The sequence below is a fragment of the Drosophila guanche genome, unplaced genomic scaffold (assembly GCF_900245975.1).
Source record: "Drosophila guanche unplaced genomic scaffold, DGUA_6, whole genome shotgun sequence".
In the NCBI taxonomy this organism is placed as follows: domain Eukaryota; kingdom Metazoa; phylum Arthropoda; class Insecta; order Diptera; family Drosophilidae; genus Drosophila; species Drosophila guanche.
The window spans coordinates 7009123-7025479 of record NW_022995747.1 but is presented as its reverse complement, the minus strand read 5'-3'; the positions used below and the strand labels follow the sequence as shown (position 1 = coordinate 7025479).

Here is a 16357-nt window from a genome sequence, read left to right as displayed (position 1 = left end):
AGCAGTTGAAAAACCACAATGGGGATACCCCCACTGACAGATGTTTTTCGTTTACACAGATTTTCTATAGAAAAAAAAAAAAATTTGCAACAAAATATTTTTGCACGGATTTGATTAAACAAAGGCTGGGGCGAAAATGAACGAAATTAAGGAAGTGGTTGTTATTGTTAAATGGAGCGGCAAGGAGTACCCGGTGGACTTGACCGACCAGGACACCGTCGAAGTGCTGCGCCATGAGATCTTCCGCAAGACACAAGTGCGCCCTGAGCGTCAAAAGCTTTTAAATCTAAAGTATAAAGGTAATTTCCATTTACCATACCAAAGCCACTCGTCTACAGCCTGATATTGCAGGCAAAACCGCTCCGGACAATGTGAAGATAAGTGCACTGGAGCTGAAGCCGAATTTCAAGCTGATGATGGTCGGCTCGAAAGAGGCGGACATTGAGGACGCTTGCCGCCTGCCCGAGGATGTGGGCGAGGTGGTGGACGACTTCGATGATGCCGAGGAGCGCGAAGAGTCCGTGGAGAACTCGGCAGTGTATCTGGCCAAGGTTCAGCGCCGCGTGCGTGACTACAAGATAAAGGAGCTCTCACCGCCACGCGAGGGCAAGAAGCTGCTCGTGCTGGACATAGACTACACGCTCTTTGATCACCGCTCGCCAGCGGAGACAGGCACAGAGCTGATGCGTCCGTACTTGCACGAGTTTCTCACATCCGCCTATGCGGATTACGATATAGTGATCTGGTCGGCCACTAGCATGCGCTGGATTGAGGAGAAGATGCGTCTGCTGGGAGTGGCCAACAATGAGAGCTACAAAATTATGTTCTACCTCGACTCGAATGCAATGATCTCGGTCCACGTTCAGGAACGCGGTGTAGTGGACGTGAAGCCGCTGGGCGTCATCTGGGCCCTCTACAAGCAGTACAGCGCCAGCAACACCATTATGTTCGATGACATTCGCCGCAATTTCCTAATGAATCCCAAGTCTGGCCTCAAGATACGCCCCTTCCGGCAGGCCCACATCAATCGGGCCACGGACACGGAGCTGCTGAGGCTCTCTGAATACTTGCGCAAGATTGCCCTTCACTGCAAGGACTTCAATTCGCTCAACCATCGCAAGTGGGAGAGCTATCATCCCAAAAAGAACTCCTGAACAGCCGCCTGAACAATTATCTCAGTTTTCCGCTTCGATTGTATGTAAGATTCGCATTAGTTTATTAAATTAAGATGCATTTTGTACGCGTCCCAGACATTTACAGTGTGTATCCGCCCTGGTCCGCCCAGTGGACGCGTCTAGCCTCTAGGTACTCCTCGTGCAGCCGCCGACGCTCCTCCTCCAGCTTGGCCAGGCGTCTGTACCGCTGCAACACCATGCCGCAGCCGAAGAGCATAGCCACCTGGCAGATGAGCCAGAAAATGAACAGTGCAATCAGAAGGCTCTGATTCATGCAAACATTATCCAGATGGAGCTGGTCGTCGATGCCAGCGATCAGCAGCACGCCGCGCTCCCCGTACAAGTAGCTGTTGGCGTTGGTCTGGTCCGGGCCGTGAACGCGAAGATTGTAGTTAAGCGGCAGCTCCACCTGCGCACTCGAGTTGCCCATGGAGCGGGTAGACGTGTTGTTGGCGGGCGCATCGGGCAGCACATCCACAACTGTCGAGATATACACTGGATTCTGCACTCTCCGCTGCTCCAGCTGCCGCTCCGGCTGCTCCACCTGGCGTCTGTGACGCTGCCAGGTGTCACTGCTGTGGCCCACACAATTGCTTGGAGAGCAACGGTCCACGCAGAACCGAATCTTCACATCGAAATTAACGTTGGCGGTGCCTGAGAACTTGAACGCATGGAAGCGGGCTCGCAGCATGCTTCTGGCGTGTGTGCGAACGCGCTCGAGGGCCGGGAAGACACTGGCATCGGTGGGGCAGCCGCGTTCATCGATCAGCAGCACGTAGTTCTCGTTATCCTGCGTTTTGGCCACCAGAGAAGTCGCTCGGAAATCCGGCAGAGGCGCCAGCTGCAGCTCCATATGCTCGGCCAACTGATGCGGGCTGTATTCGGCTACAATTTGCAGCTCCAGGTTTTGGCCAATTTGCACATCATTCGTTTCGTGCTGGTGCGAGAGATCGACTATCTGGAGCGTGATCTTTGGATGCGGATGGGGTCCGGTGGTGCTGTTGTAGTGCACCACTCCCTCCTGTGGAAACATGCTGCAAGAAGAGAGGATCAACACAGAGAGGATTGGGTACTCGTATGCGGTTACTTACTGCTCGGCATATTCCAGCGAGGACTCTAGAGCAATGGCGCTGGGTATGTGCTCCGAGGCATCCACACTGCTGTCCCGCACAGACACGCCCAGCGAGCCGGTGGCGTTGCTTTGGATGCAGCCCACCTTGATGAGTCGGTCGCCTTGGGTCTGCACACTCGGATTGTTCTGGATAACCACCAAGGCGGAGATGAATGTTCTGAAAAGAAAAGAGGTTTTGGATTGAGGAAATACAACAACATCTACATACGTATATTTATTGCTTACCTCTGGTATGCCTGCGTCATTTCATAGGCCCGCAGTATTCCGCAGCGATTCTCTTTGACCTCGCTGCCAATTCGAAGCGACAACAGGACACTGCCGTTGCCTGTGCCGTGTGCCAGGCAGTCCTTCGAGTGCATGCTGGCATAGATCTTGCCGACAAACCAATCCTTTGGGTTGTACCTGATGCTCATCTCCTCCCTCGTGCAGAAGACTTGAACTTTTGGGAAGAAGATTAAGTTTGTATAATACTGGAGAAGCATTCGTATGTACTCACCATCCAGGCACTTGACTCTTCTCATATAGACAGAGCTATCGCGTAGCTTCAGGCTGCGCGGACCCAGCGAGACAATGTCCTCCGAGTGTAGGAGGCACTCGGAGAGGGAGAGCTGATTCACATAGTGGAAGGAGACACCCTGGCAGTAGAATTTAGACTCGTGCGAGCACAGCGCCTGACACTGCAATGCGAAAGGGTCATAAATCAATCATTCAGTTGCCATCCGAATCGATTACAATCATAATGCGCGACAGTCGAAGCACGACGAGCCCGGGACAGACACACCTCTTTTTGGGTTAGGCCCAAATATTTGGCTTCCGCGTAGATGAAACTGCTGTTGGCATAGAGCTCATACGAACAGTTGTCGCTCTCTATGGCGCGCTCGTGGCACTGGTTCTCCATGTACTCCTCATCGTAGGGCGCCGCCCTGAAGGCATCTGGCTGAATGGTCTTGTCCCTGTCGCTCAGCATGCACCGGCCCAGGCGTGGCGAGGGACTGGGACCCACATCGTTGCGAAACCTGTGGGGTATGTATATTGGAATATTGTCAAACTATTCGGTTCAGGTTCAGGTTAGAACCCCCCCAAAGCGTATCTCTGGTTGATTTATGACTTCGCTTGGGGCGGCCTACAGCCAGCGGTGATGTCATAATCCGGGGAAAAGCTCTCTGGCAGCATGCATTAAAAATGCATAACAAAGGCAATTAATTTCACCAGAAACGCCGACAATTACCGCTCACGATTGTTCCGATACGAGGGGGCGAACGAGGCGGAGAGGCATTTGAATTCGGTTTCGAAGAAACATCTCTCGGCGCACTCACGACGCGTGACCAGCCGCGAAATGGTCTTCTTGCTCTGAAACACCAGCGTGCTACCGGGAATTTTGGTCAGCGCCCACAGACGACCTTTGCACGCATCGGGAACTGCAAAAAAATGGAAATGTGTTCGAAGTTAACCAAGGTCGGGAACGCCCTCGTGTCCGGCGGTTAATGGCTTACCCCTCAGGCAAGTTTTTTCGTAGAAAACGGCCTCGGCATCAGCCAACAGCGGCAGCTCCCCCGATATGGCCAGATAGCGGGAGGTGCGCTCAAAGTAGGAATATCCATAGCACTCGTCCGTATCCAACAGATGCACATAGGCAATGCAGTCGGGATCCTCGTCACAGATGCGCCAGCACATCTGACTAGCCGGTGACTCCTGGTCTCCATTCAGATCTCCATTGCGGCGATCCCAATCCACATCTCCGCTGCGTCTAGCTCGATCCTTGAACTTGCTGCCAGGCGGCGGTGCATAGATCAAATTTCCCTCGCTTAGATGATCGAGTGGCGGTCGGAAACCCACAATCTTCTGAAGCTGCATCTGATGCAGCGGACACTTGAGTAGCAGGGCAGCTGTGGGCAGAGAAAAACGTTAAGAATTTGGTACCCGATAAGGCGCTAAATCTTTTATAGTATGGCTGATGAATTTTAGAGGAATGCGCGAAGAATGTCGGAGGTGTGAGGCTACGCATGACTGGGAATCAAAACATTTTTCAAATTGCCGAGCAGTCATAATGTGTGCGTTTGTTGCATATCAATTACTACTTAGTGGAGAGACTTTCTGTACTTGTTACCATATGTATAAATACTTACTAGATGATAATACCTTTGTGACTGTGCATCAATTAATGTGGAATCTTTATGCATAACTGAGCAATGAGAAAATCAATCAAGTACGAGTATCTAGAGGCTAAAGCAAATACTTTATACTAAACTGATCTGGGAATTATAGATGCTACTAAGCCTAACAAGTAATTAATACCATTATAATATTCTTAACGTATCTTCACTAAGCACACATATCGATCATAGATAAATAACAATTATTTCTAAGCTTTTTGGACATTTTTTTGCGACAGACCATAAAAGTGTTTTAACTTTGTCACACTATATGTAGAATCACAGAGATATGTTAATTAGAACTGAAACCTTGCTCTAAAAAGGGAAAACCTCTCAATCATTTTTTAATTCCAACAGCAGTAGAGATGCAAATGTTCGTTACCTCAAACCAAGGTATTTCCTAGTCTAGGTCATTATCTTACTAAAACTATTGTTAGCTTGTTCTCAGAAAATCTATGAAATATATGTACATATAAATCTGTAATAATAATAACAACCGACATGCACATCTGCCATACTATATTCTGTATTGGTGTGGCACTCGCTTGTAAATTGATCTGTCTAGCTTTGGGTTTGGTTTTCCATTTGGCCATTGAATGCAAATTGCAAGTGCAAAAATGATTGGATTGTTGCATCTTCACAGCCCTCTCTCGCACTCTCTGGAATTACATCAGTTTGAAAACTTTTTGTAGAAATTCCCAATGAAGTGCGTCAAAGCTGGCAATTAGCGATGCCCGGGAGCCCCAGGGGGGGTAGCAGGATGAGGAGGAGGAGGAGCACTACTCGTATAACTTACCGCTGGAATGTGGATGCAGCATTAGGAATATCATGGCTATGGCTATTTTGCATAGCCACGGTGCTGTTGAAGCTGATTGAGGCATTGTTTTTTGGTTGCGTTGTTGTTACAGTCGCTGCAGCATGTTCGTGCAATAAATAGTAATTGATTTTTGGTCAGAATTCATGGGTACACAGATACACAGATACACAGATACACAGATACACGGGTACACTGAAACACGGATACACACTTTTTGGTTGAATTGTCTTTGGGTGTTTGCGGGCTATGTTTGGCACAGTTTAGCACGTGTTTGCCGCCCAATCGCCTGCAGATTAAACCCTTTATGTATTTACATATGCAAAGAGGCCGGGAGGCCAGGAATTGGAATCCGTGTCCTGTTAAGCCGACCCCATGAATTATATATTTGCCCAATTTGCCCAGATGTGGGTCAGACAGGCATCGGTGTACTAATTATTCGCAAACACTTTCATATTCCATTCCATTGTTTACTTTTTGTTGTTTTGTGTTTTTTAGCCAAGCGCACTTTGAGTGCGGTTTAGTGTTCGATTTTGTTTTGTGGTTATTTTATTTTATTAGTTAAATGTATTTATTTTTGTAGCTGCACGTCTGACTCGCGCGGCTTTCGACTTGCAAATAGCTCTGACACTGATCTCGGGGTCTGAGTCGTGCGATCCCTCCGAGCGCCAGGTAGAGTCAGACAGAGAGAGAGAGGCGCTCACACAGATACACAGCTACACAGAAGCTGTGTATGCAAATGGCCGTAGCAGCAGGGGAATATAGCCATATAGCCGATCGAGCGTCGACGTCGCGTCTAACCGAGCGTATGAGAAATTTCATGTCAACGTCGCGACGCTGAGATTGCTGATTAGATCGCTGGAGTGTATCCGAGCAGCCACCGAATTGCTCGCTGGCTCGATTTCAATGTGCAATAAACAAAACTATTTAACGCTCATGGAACGAGGGGGGATGGGCACGGGGAATAGGGAGCGAGCTGGCTGCCACATGCGTGCCTCCACCTCCACCGTCATCTCGGGGCATACGCTTCAGGTAATGCCCCAGGCATGTATGTATGTAAGTACGTACGTATCTATCAAATACCCATCGCATCTAGCCATGCATGCTAGAGTCGTCTCCCCCGTCTTTCCGTCTGTTTGCACAGTTGCGCCCAGCATCGTTTTGTTGCTGTATTCAATGGCACTTTTAACAGTTCAGTGGTTTTGGCGTTGACAACGTCTGTTTGCCTTTTGTTGGATGCCACTGCCACTGGATGTTGATGCCACTGCCTGCCGACTGCTGCCAGTTGCTTCCGAATGATAAATGGTTGCCTCTCATTTACGTCATGACATTTGCTTCTTCCAAGTGGCACAGCTCCCTGGGCGTTGCTCTCTGCTGCAGTCAATTGTTTAACTCTAATTAATACTCGAATTCGCATTGGAGCCACCCCAACTAGCCTTTAATTAGTGCGTGATTAGAGGGCCCTTCCCATGTGAGGTTGTGGCGAGCTGTGCGTGACCTTTGTGGTTGCCACTTGGGGACATGGAACTTATTGGCAAGTTGGCCAAGGTCGTCCGGTGCGTGGATTGCGTAGCCATTGCCACGGCGGCCCAAGTGTCTTGGTTGAGCGACGATATGGAAACCGTGTCTTCCACGCCAATTGCCTAACCTTATATGCGACATTTGACTTGAGGTAGGTTCGAGATGTTTGGAAATATTGTATTGTACGTAGAACAGTTTAGGAAAGCAAACGAATGACTATTCCATGAGTACTTTAATGATTGTGACATCATCATTTCATGTGGAATTTGGAAAAGTCTTGAGATGATTCAAAGGGACAAGGGACAGCCTTTTTTTCACTTACACGATGTCAACAATCAACAACCCATTTCCATGGTTTCCTTTAGCTTGAGAAATGTCCAATATATTTTTTGCATGCCCGTTCCAAGTAAATGTCAGAGTTTCCTATATTTTATGGCCAACTTCAGGCTGGATGGTAGCCCCTCCATAACTTTCCTTTTCCTTTTGCTTCTCGTTTTTTTTTGTTGGCCTGGACATACTGCGTATACGTAATAATTCATTGGGTACACGACATGCAATAACTGCGCAATAATTGCAGGCTGCATGCAACTGCAGCCACTGCACCGCCCCCTTGAGTCCTGCCCCCAAAAAAAGTAAAGGCTTGAGGGGGTTTGCTGAACAATGTAAAACATTTGGTAGCGTGACACGGGCCAAGAATGTTGCAGCAACATCAGCAGCCGAACGAAGCAGTAGCAGGAGCAAGAGCAGGCCAGAAGAATTTTGGGGTAAGTTTAAAATTTTAACGCTTTGGAAATAAACAAAAGGCTGCCGCAAGAACAAAAACAAAAACAGATGTAGGGTGAGGTTGGGGGCAGTGGAAGCATTTACGAGTTTATTTCAAACGCCCGCAGCTCGACCCACAAAAGTTTTCGTATTCACCTTGAACTATAAAGCCGGAATGGCTCTCAGAGTGGTTCCGAGAGTGTGAGTCCATGTGTGATGTGTGCTTGTGTTGGTTTTGGGGCTGGTGTCAACAAAAACACGCACACCGAGGCAACAGCAGCAGCAACAATTACAACATGCAGCACATGGGACGGGGGTTGCCTGAATGACGCATGAAAATAAAAGTTGCACACTGCAGCACACAACTGGGCCCGGGCCCAGGCACATGGCAAAGTTGCGCCTAATTAAAAATGCCAAAAAGTCAGAGGTTCTACAGAAGTCGACAGCCAGCAGCGGGGAACTCAGACAGCAGTGGCGGGGGGACAGAACGAGGCAACAATAAAGCACACTCTCATGTCTGTGTGACACGAAAGCTTTTGAGCCGTTGTCAGCCTGTCTGGGCGGAAGGAGATGGAGAGGGTTGAGTTATGTGTGGAGCACCACCCTTGCCACGCAGCCAGGCGTTGCATGCAACTTGTCACATTGTTTGATTCACTGAATTATGCAAATGAGCTGGCCAAGACCACAGACGCACTAGTTGCAGGCACACTGCCAGAGATTTGCTTATGCTGCCTAAATAGTTAGCAAACCAACAGCAGCAGAGACCCAAAAATCTTGGCCAGTTAACAGGAAAACAACAATTAAGACAGCATAAGACAGAGGCGACTGCTGGATATCCTCTAATATATATTTTGGATATAATCCTAAACACTATGAGAACGGGAGAGGTCATAGTTGACTAAAGGAAATCCTCATACTCTTTTATGGCAACCAGCAACAATGGGTATCAAAATATTCGGCCAGCAGGAGCAGCAGCAGCAGTAGTGAACTTTGAGTGACTGACTGACTTCACTTAGACTGCACTCTGGCTGCAACTTTGCTGTGGCACGACACATGTGTACCCAAACCCAAAGCTCACATGTTCACACATATCCATGTGTTTGTTCAGATTGTGTCTGTGTGCTGTTTAATTGTCGTGGCTCGGAGCTTGTCGCCGGCAACTTCCGGCTTGAACGCCATGCCAAAGTTGCCGCCGGTCTGTGCACCCTTGACACCACTGCCATCAGCGAGCCACTTCTTCCGTCCCCCCCCGTCAACTAACTGGCGTGTGAACTCGTTGCCGTTGCCGTTGCCGTTGACTTTGTTGTGCTCCATATCTCCCCCCTGTGTGTCACATTTGCAAACTAAAATTTATTTAAATCTGTGCCATAATTGTTTTTTGTGCGCCTGTTGCGCGTCGTGTCGCCCTCGCTGACTTCTTCTTGATTTTGGTACTGTTGTTGCTTTTGCTGTCTCTGCCATTTGGTTGTTGTTTCATGGGTGTTTTTTTGCTTGTGTGCGCATAAAATTAGCTCAGTAAATTTATTGTTAGTCATTCGCATTCTTGGGTGGATCTGAACTAGTTGCCGCTTGTGTATGGAGCCCCCACTTAAATGTCAGAAGTTGCCAACAATTTGTTTAATGTTGTCAGCAAGTCAACCTCCACGCGCCTCATTGGACATTCGTTTGCCCAAAAGCCACATAAAAGCTAGTCAAAGGCAAATAAATATTTGTACAAATGGCCAAGAGCCTTTAGTTTGTGTTTGGTAGAAACAAAAAAGGAACGACATCTCTGGGTGTCGGCGTCGTTGATACCCTTGCAAGTCGGATTGTATAACTTTTGCAGTTCCATAAATAAGTAACAAAAGTCATCAATTAAATTGCATTAAATAATATTTATTGGTTTCATCATCTCATTCCACATAAGTATAAACGATATCGTAGTTAGTTAAAACGAAAACCTCTGCTAACGCATCGAAACAAATTTGTTATTCCAAATGTATTCCAAATGCATTTCGTACGTATTTAGTAATTGATTAAAAATTGCAAACTATGTCCTGTTTTGTGGGTTGATTTTCGCGTGGATTATGAGTTTGCAAAGGGAAATCATATTTAAATACAGTTTATATCGAGTGCAAAGGTTTGATGCCAAGGGTCTGCGTTGGGATTTGCAAATGGGATTTCGGTTTTTGTGTGTTTCTCATTTCGGTTTCGGTTTCGGTTTCGCATTATCGTTTTCGATTCTCGATTGTGGCTTCCCCCTGGGCTCTCTAGAATTAATGCAATTTGCATAATAATACACAAGTACATAAATACATACATAAATACAATCGTAATCGTCTAGTACATAGTCAGTTTAAGGGGTGTTCACCACACATACAATAAATTGAGTTTTATTTTGTTTTAAATGCAGCCGAAAACAGATTCATCTCCACGCTTTCGCTGGATCTCAAAATGATTGTTTTTATAATGTTTTCTGTTACTTGGTTATAATCGTACTCGTACATTTTTGCTATAATTAAAAAGTTTATTCATATGCATTGGTTTTTTTTTTGTCGTATTTTTGGTTTTTGTTTTGGTTTTGGTTTTGGTTTTTCGTTTACTACAATTGGCTATATAATTTCGTTTTGGTTGCAAGCATTTTGTTTATATTTATCATATTCGCTCATAAATATGTTAAAAACATTGATTCTTCCTCTCTCTGACCGTTTGGAGAATGTTAAAAAAAAAGGTTAGATTAAAAATATAATATAAGGATGAACTACATAAGTCGTGTGTCGATCTGCTGTTTGCTGCCACTTAATTATGCCACTTATATACTTACATATTAGACATATTATATATTCATTTGTATATGCATGTGTAAGCTGTTGTCACGTACGCTTATGTTTTATATATTATTTATTCGTATGGAGTGTGTGTGTCTGTATGTGTCGTAAATTTCATTGCTGTACCGTAAATCGGTTGCAGCTTAAGTTTTGCCCAAAATACAAATGTGTGTTGTGTGTGTATCCGTATGGGTGTCTGTGTGTGTTGTCTTACTGAGATTCGGTTAAGATAGAAGCAAGTGCTACGTTTTGCCCTGGCAGGTGCTGACACAAATGAATATTTCGTTTCTTAACAAAGCAATTGCAATGCCAATGCTAATGCTGTTGCTGCTGCTGCTGCTCAAAAGCCACAAGCCATTAGCCTTAGCGATCGGTTCTCTCACTATATATCTGGGAAGTAACACTAAGTGAACGCGTTATGAGTTCGGCTCCACACTAAGTACTACACAGACTACTCTTTGGCCACGCGTTGACTCTGAATATCTGAGTCTGAATCTTCGACATTCCGATTGGGGGATGTCGCCATGTTGATTCCGATATTCAGACTGCTACTGTCCGTCCGGTAGTCATTGTTCATGTACATATAAACTGCTTCAATGCTTCATTTTTCAAAAACTTATCACATAAATTTTTATATATTCTTTTTTTGTTTTATTTGGGCGGAATTCTTAGCGTGTGTCGTGTTTTGGCTTGCGCGAAAGCAGAGTAGGACAGACAATGGGGGGTGAGGGCGGCCAATAATTGCATGTTTTATCGTATCTAATGCATCTCAGCTTGTCTCAAAAGGCTAAAATAGACGGATTTGCTTGCGATAACGGAAGCTAGTTAAATGGCCGTTCAACCATCCGTTCAAATGGCCAGGCGTACGTGTAACGAAAAAGGGATAAATGGAGCTTCCTGGTGCTGCTGCTGATTGGTTGAACAAATTGTTTGGGCGGATGTGTGGATGCTGTGTGTGGCTGTGTGTGTGTGTGTGTGTGTGTGTGTGTGTGTGTGTGTGTGTGTGTGTGTATCTGTGTGTGTTTGCGGTAGGGGTAGCTACTACGATTTGCGTGCAATGCGCTTTCAACTATGCTACAGTTTTTTCTTTGGTTTCGCTCTCCCATGCACCTTCCTTGTGGTTTGCTTTTGCGCTTGTCCGATGATGGCTCAGCTTTAGTTTTTCCTTGTGTGTGTCAGTGTGTGGTGCGTGATATATGTATGTGTGAGTGGTTTTTTCTGCCGTTTGCTATTACGTAGATTCTATTCAAAAACGCTTACTTGGCTACTGCACATTTATGTTTCGGTTTCGGCTTTTTTTTTGGGCTTGGGTTTTCGCTTTTCGTTTTCGTTTTTTTGCATTTGCTGTTGATTTTGCTTTTTTTGTTTTTCTTACTTCCATTTTTCGGTTTGTTTGCTTTCATAATAGTAATAATAATATTATTAATTTTCTTTTATAACGCTGGCGGCCTAACGGCGCTTCGCTGATTGACTGCGCCAAGGCCCAGGGCTATCAATTTCCCCAGCCGGGCTCCATCCTCCTGTTCGGGGTCGGTCGCTTAAAAGACCAGCATCTGATCGGCGCTGCCCTCCGCGCTGTCCTCGTCGTCGGCACCCTCATCCTCGTCATCGGAAGTGAGTGATGCGGCGTTATTAACCACGGACTCTGTTTGGATTAGACAACAAATTAAAATTGTTGGGTGTTACCACAAAAAAGAGGTTGTTTATTCATAGACCATTTTGGTGGGCTAATCAAGAAGCAGAATACTCTTTAACCTTTCCTTTGTTTTCCCCTTTTTTGATCCCATACTCGACATGAGCATGAGTGCTTTAACTGCTTTAAGTGCAGAGTTAAACCAGCTTAAGCTGTCGGCTTGCCCATGCACAGGATTCCGGCTGAGAGATTCGTGTAAGTAGATTACGTATACGCAAAGCATTGCGAGAAGTTTTCGTTGCTGATAGGCTGGCACTGGCACTGCCACTGCCACTGCGGCAAAGAAGCGGACTAAAGCCGAGCTTCAATTCTGCCAGTTCAATGTAAGCGCTCAGGTGGCCAATCATTCGTGCGGTCTGAAGTTCAATCCATGAAACTAACCAAAGGGACGCTGGTATATGTTTTTTGGCATTTATCCGCATAAATTGGCATTGGCATTGGCTGTATTTCTGCACAATCGCCAGGGATTACTTTTAAACGTAAAAATGTGTGTATAGTTTTGTATATTTGAAAGCACGACAAACAAAAATAAACCCAATTTTGGCTGATACTTCATTGAGAGTTTATTTTTAGTGCTGGTCGCTATTGCATTGCATAAATTTAGGAATATTTTTGTGAATTCTGGCTTCAAACGTTTCACCATTGAAGCTCTAATGAAACCTTAATGTTATCTGCCTAATTGGATAGCATTTTCTGCGTATTGTTTTTTCAGCTTTCTTTACAAGAATCGTGTTTCGATTTTGCTCGCTTCCTTGTTGTACAAACTCTGCTCGAGGTTGTTCCCTGCATTGAATATGCTTTAAAATCCTTTTGCATCGTTTCTTGCTGCTGGCTGGCTGGCATTCCTAGAACCATTTCTGCTTCTGACTGTTCTGCCGTTCAATTATTTCTGCTTTTGATCGCCGCTTCAGTGAAACCTTTGGCAAACTTTGTTGTGCCTGTGTATTCCCACACCGAATGTTTATGTTAAGTGTTTATAGGCAGCCCAAACATGGTACTAGCACGCTGGAATTTGCCACTCATACTCACCGCAGTTGGGCTTGCCGCGTGTGCGGGTGTTGGCGAACTCCACTCCGTGCTTGTCCACGCACCAGCAGACCCCCACTGAATTGTGGCACTGGGTGGGCTTGTAGAATCCCTGGATGTCGCAGTCTGGGGCGTAGGCGCCTAATTAGTTTACGCCAGCAACAATAGACGTTTAGCGGCAGCGTTGACGAAGGAGGAGTAAAAGAGGTATGCCACATTTTAGTAAGTCAGAGTAATTGACAGGAGCTGAACGGGTCTGGGGGGTAGTGGAGGAGAGTGAAAAGCGGCACAAGCAAAAGTTGTTGTTGTTGTTGTTGTTGTTGGAGTATTCTATTTAGATGTTTGTGGGTCGTGTGGCAGGGTAGGCACAAAGAAAAAGAAAAGGAAAATTATATAGTTTAAGTTTAGAAAAAGCAAACGCAAAAGCATTGGGCATGGTCATGGAGCGAGAGCGAGAGCGAGAGCTAGAGGGTTCTATAAAAGTTCTGTGTTGTTGTTGAAAGTGTTTAATTTGCGGGCTTAAAAAAGTTGCGTTTGGCTAAGAGATACAGAAAGTGAGGAGGGAGTGGAATAGAAAGAGAGAGAGAGAGAGCTAACAACAAAAGCAGAGAGCGAAAAAAAGGTTACTTCTATTAACCGCTGGTGTTTCTGTATCTGTTTCTGTATCTGTGTCTGTAGGTGTCTGTATCTGTGTCTGTATTGGTAAGTGGCAAGTGTTTTTTTGTGAAAGTGTGTCAGGGTTTTCTATTTGGCTGTCAGGCGCTTAATTATAGTTTGAAAAGGGGTTTCCAACGAGTGTGTAAAGTAGGAGTAAGAGTAAGAGTAAGAGTAAATTGTGTGAAGCAAACAAAGGGCTCTGTGTAAAGAGGCGAGTGGCAAAAAGGGCGACAGAGATGGCATATAGCATGTGGCAAGTATAGAGAGAGATGGAGAGAGACAGAGATAAAGAGCAGTAGTGTAACTAACAAAAAAACCAACTGAAACAGAATTACTCTTCTTGCTACCCTTTAATGCTTTTCTTTTTTTTATGTTTTGCTCTTATTTTTTTTTGGGGTTTTGTTTTGCGTGGTTTTGAGGGTTTTTTCTTGTTGTTGTTATTGTTGTTGTTGTTGGGGGTAAGAGGTGGGGTGGGGATAAACGAAACCCAAAGAACCCCCCGCACAACTCATACGAATACATAGAGAGAACATAGAAGTAGTTAGTGTTATGTAGCTAGAGAAATGTCCACCTGTACCTATCTCACCTGCAAAGTCGCCGGCGATTCTTCGTCGCACCGCAGCACAAGGGCGATCGGTCTTCTCGAAGCAGCGGCACCATTCCCGGGTATTGATCGAACTGTCCGTGTCCAGGTCGCAGGTGTCAATGAAGGGCTTGATGCAGCGCTCGTTCTGGTCATGCTCCAGGTCGTACATCTCCTGCAGCGACAGCTGCCCGTCATTGTTCAGATCGAGATGGCCGAACATCCACTTGGCCTCCGTCTTGCAGGCGGGCGGGAAGTGGGCCTTGGACTTCTGGCTGTGCTGACGTCGCTTCTTGCTGTCGGCCATGATCACGGAGAACCAATCGAGCAGACGGTTGCCAATGGCTGTCAATTGCTGTGGCTTGCACTCGGCCGATTTCGATGGATAGGCTGCCGAATGGTAAGTTGTATTATATGGAAATTAGAGATCGCTGAACTTACCATTCAAATTACTATTTTTGTTGAACTTTTGCTGCTGCTTCTCCACCACCTCGTTGTAGCTGCGCATCTTGTGCTTGTCCTCCTGGTACTTGGCATCCTGGCAACAAATAAAGGGAAGGGAAGTGCGTGAGTGGAACACGATTTGGTGTGCAAAACCGCAAACTCACCTTCTTGTAGGCCGTGTACTTCAGATACTTGTAGTGCTTGTTGTCGTACTTGATCTCCTCGGGCGTAAAGGTGTACTGCGCATTGATGTGGTTATAGTGCCGGTTGTTATCCTCCTTGTCCTGCGGCGGGAACACAAACCCACACGAAAATCAGAAACACTCACACAAAGAGAGACTCAGCGAAGAACAAAACTTACATTCATGATCGTGTTAAAGTCGTTGGTGTTGCCGCCCATGATGTTGCCGCTGTTCATCATGATGTTGTTGTTGCTGCTGTCCTTGTAGGCCTGCTGCTGCTGCTGTTGCTGCTGCTGCTCGAGGCTGATCTTCTTGTTGTACTTGTTGTAGCCGGCAATGCGCTGCAGCCGCTTGCCATCGACATTCTCTGCAAAATGTGGAAAGGCAAGAAAATGGCAAATGGAAAATCGCAAAATCGCAAAATCGCAAAATGCTGGTCATAAAATCGCATGACCAGGCAAACTTTTCCTGGCTGACTGGCTGGCTGGCTCACACTGCTCAGTGGGGCATCGTTTATACTTTATGCATGTATTTTATTTTCATGCCACAAAACAGTGCTGGCTGGCAGTGCTTTCTCAGCTGTGAAAAATTGAGAATTAACGTTGCCTCCTGGCTGACTCACCAAGTGGATGCCACTCGTTCTCATCCGCTCATGAGAGAGCGAGAGCGAGAGCGAGAAAGAGGCACAGCACAATGGGCGCCGGAACACAATGGGAGGCTACTTGTTCGACGGCCTATTAAATATTTAACAAGTGATATGCTCTGCGAAATATTTAAGGCCAAAAGCCTTTGTTTGGTAATTGGAATTTTTAATTGCCAGACTTGAATAATTCGCGCGGATTGCCAGCGGCAGCGGAGGGTGCACCACACACCCGTACCCGAACCCGTTCCCGTTCCTTTTTTTGTAGCATACTTCGGTGGGTAAATAACTCCCGTCAGAGATCTCCGCTCTGGTGGGGAACGGAACTAAGCCTGTCGCAAAATATGCATGCAATTTATTCTGTAGTCTGTCCACAGACGGGGACGACCCATCCCCAGTCCCATTGGCAGTCACAATCTGGCCGCTTGCCATGTTCAGGACTAGGACGAGGCTCAGGCTCATTATGCGGCCTGCCCCTGGAGCTCTCGGCTTGGGACTGGGCTGTGGTGTAGTGTGGTTGACTTGCATTGTATTTGTTTCGGAATTTCCAGTTCTTTTTTAGTTTTTTTTTTGTTGGAAAGGACTTACCCTTGCAGGGACAGAATCCCTTGCAGGCGATCCGTATGGTTGTCGAATGTATGCAATTGTGATAATCCAATCTGCATAGTGATGAGTAGGTCCTGTTGTCGGCGCCACACAGGAACGTCGGCTTGGCCACAGGACACGGCTTGCAGTTGCTATACACGCCAGCACACAAGGGAGTACATG

General features: G+C 46.3%; 3 protein-coding genes across 4 annotated transcripts in view; 1 reads left to right on the top strand and 2 right to left on the bottom strand.

The window, feature by feature from the left end:
* Positions 1–35: 35 nt before the first annotated feature.
* LOC117583071 (ubiquitin-like domain-containing CTD phosphatase 1) lies at positions 36–1255 on the top strand. The gene is made up of 2 exons (XM_034271244.1): positions 36–299; positions 352–1255. The coding sequence occupies exons 1-2, from the start codon at positions 137–139 to the stop codon at positions 1152–1154; spliced, it is 966 nt and encodes a 321-aa protein (XP_034127135.1). The 5' UTR covers positions 36–136; the 3' UTR covers positions 1155–1255.
* On the bottom strand, positions 1193–5856 carry LOC117583070. Its single transcript, XM_034271243.1, has 8 exons — positions 5257–5856; positions 3801–4193; positions 3536–3725; positions 3089–3323; positions 2804–2984; positions 2533–2746; positions 2267–2464; positions 1193–2209 (listed from the first exon to the last, which is right to left on the bottom strand). The coding sequence occupies exons 1-8, from the start codon at positions 5339–5341 to the stop codon at positions 1255–1257; spliced, it is 2451 nt and encodes an 816-aa protein (XP_034127134.1). The 5' UTR covers positions 5342–5856; the 3' UTR covers positions 1193–1254.
* A 4081-nt stretch (positions 5857–9937) lies between these two features.
* LOC117582717 (proteoglycan Cow) overlaps positions 9938–16357 on the bottom strand; it is a 38964-nt gene continuing 32544 nt past the window's right edge. Inside the window, exons 5-11 of one of the 2 annotated variants that reach the window (XM_034270639.1) lie at positions 16178–16326; positions 15129–15316; positions 14932–15051; positions 14765–14861; positions 14318–14713; positions 13087–13224; positions 9938–12009 (exon numbers count right to left, since the gene is read on the bottom strand). In XM_034270639.1, the coding sequence (XP_034126530.1) occupies positions 11903–12009; positions 13087–13224; positions 14318–14713; positions 14765–14861; positions 14932–15051; positions 15129–15316; positions 16178–16326 (1195 nt within the window). In that variant the 3' untranslated portion in view covers positions 9938–11902. The remainder of the gene's footprint in view (positions 12010–13086; positions 13225–14317; positions 14714–14764; positions 14862–14931; positions 15052–15128; positions 15317–16177; positions 16327–16357) is intronic. The other variant, XM_034270640.1, reaches the window with a different exon arrangement.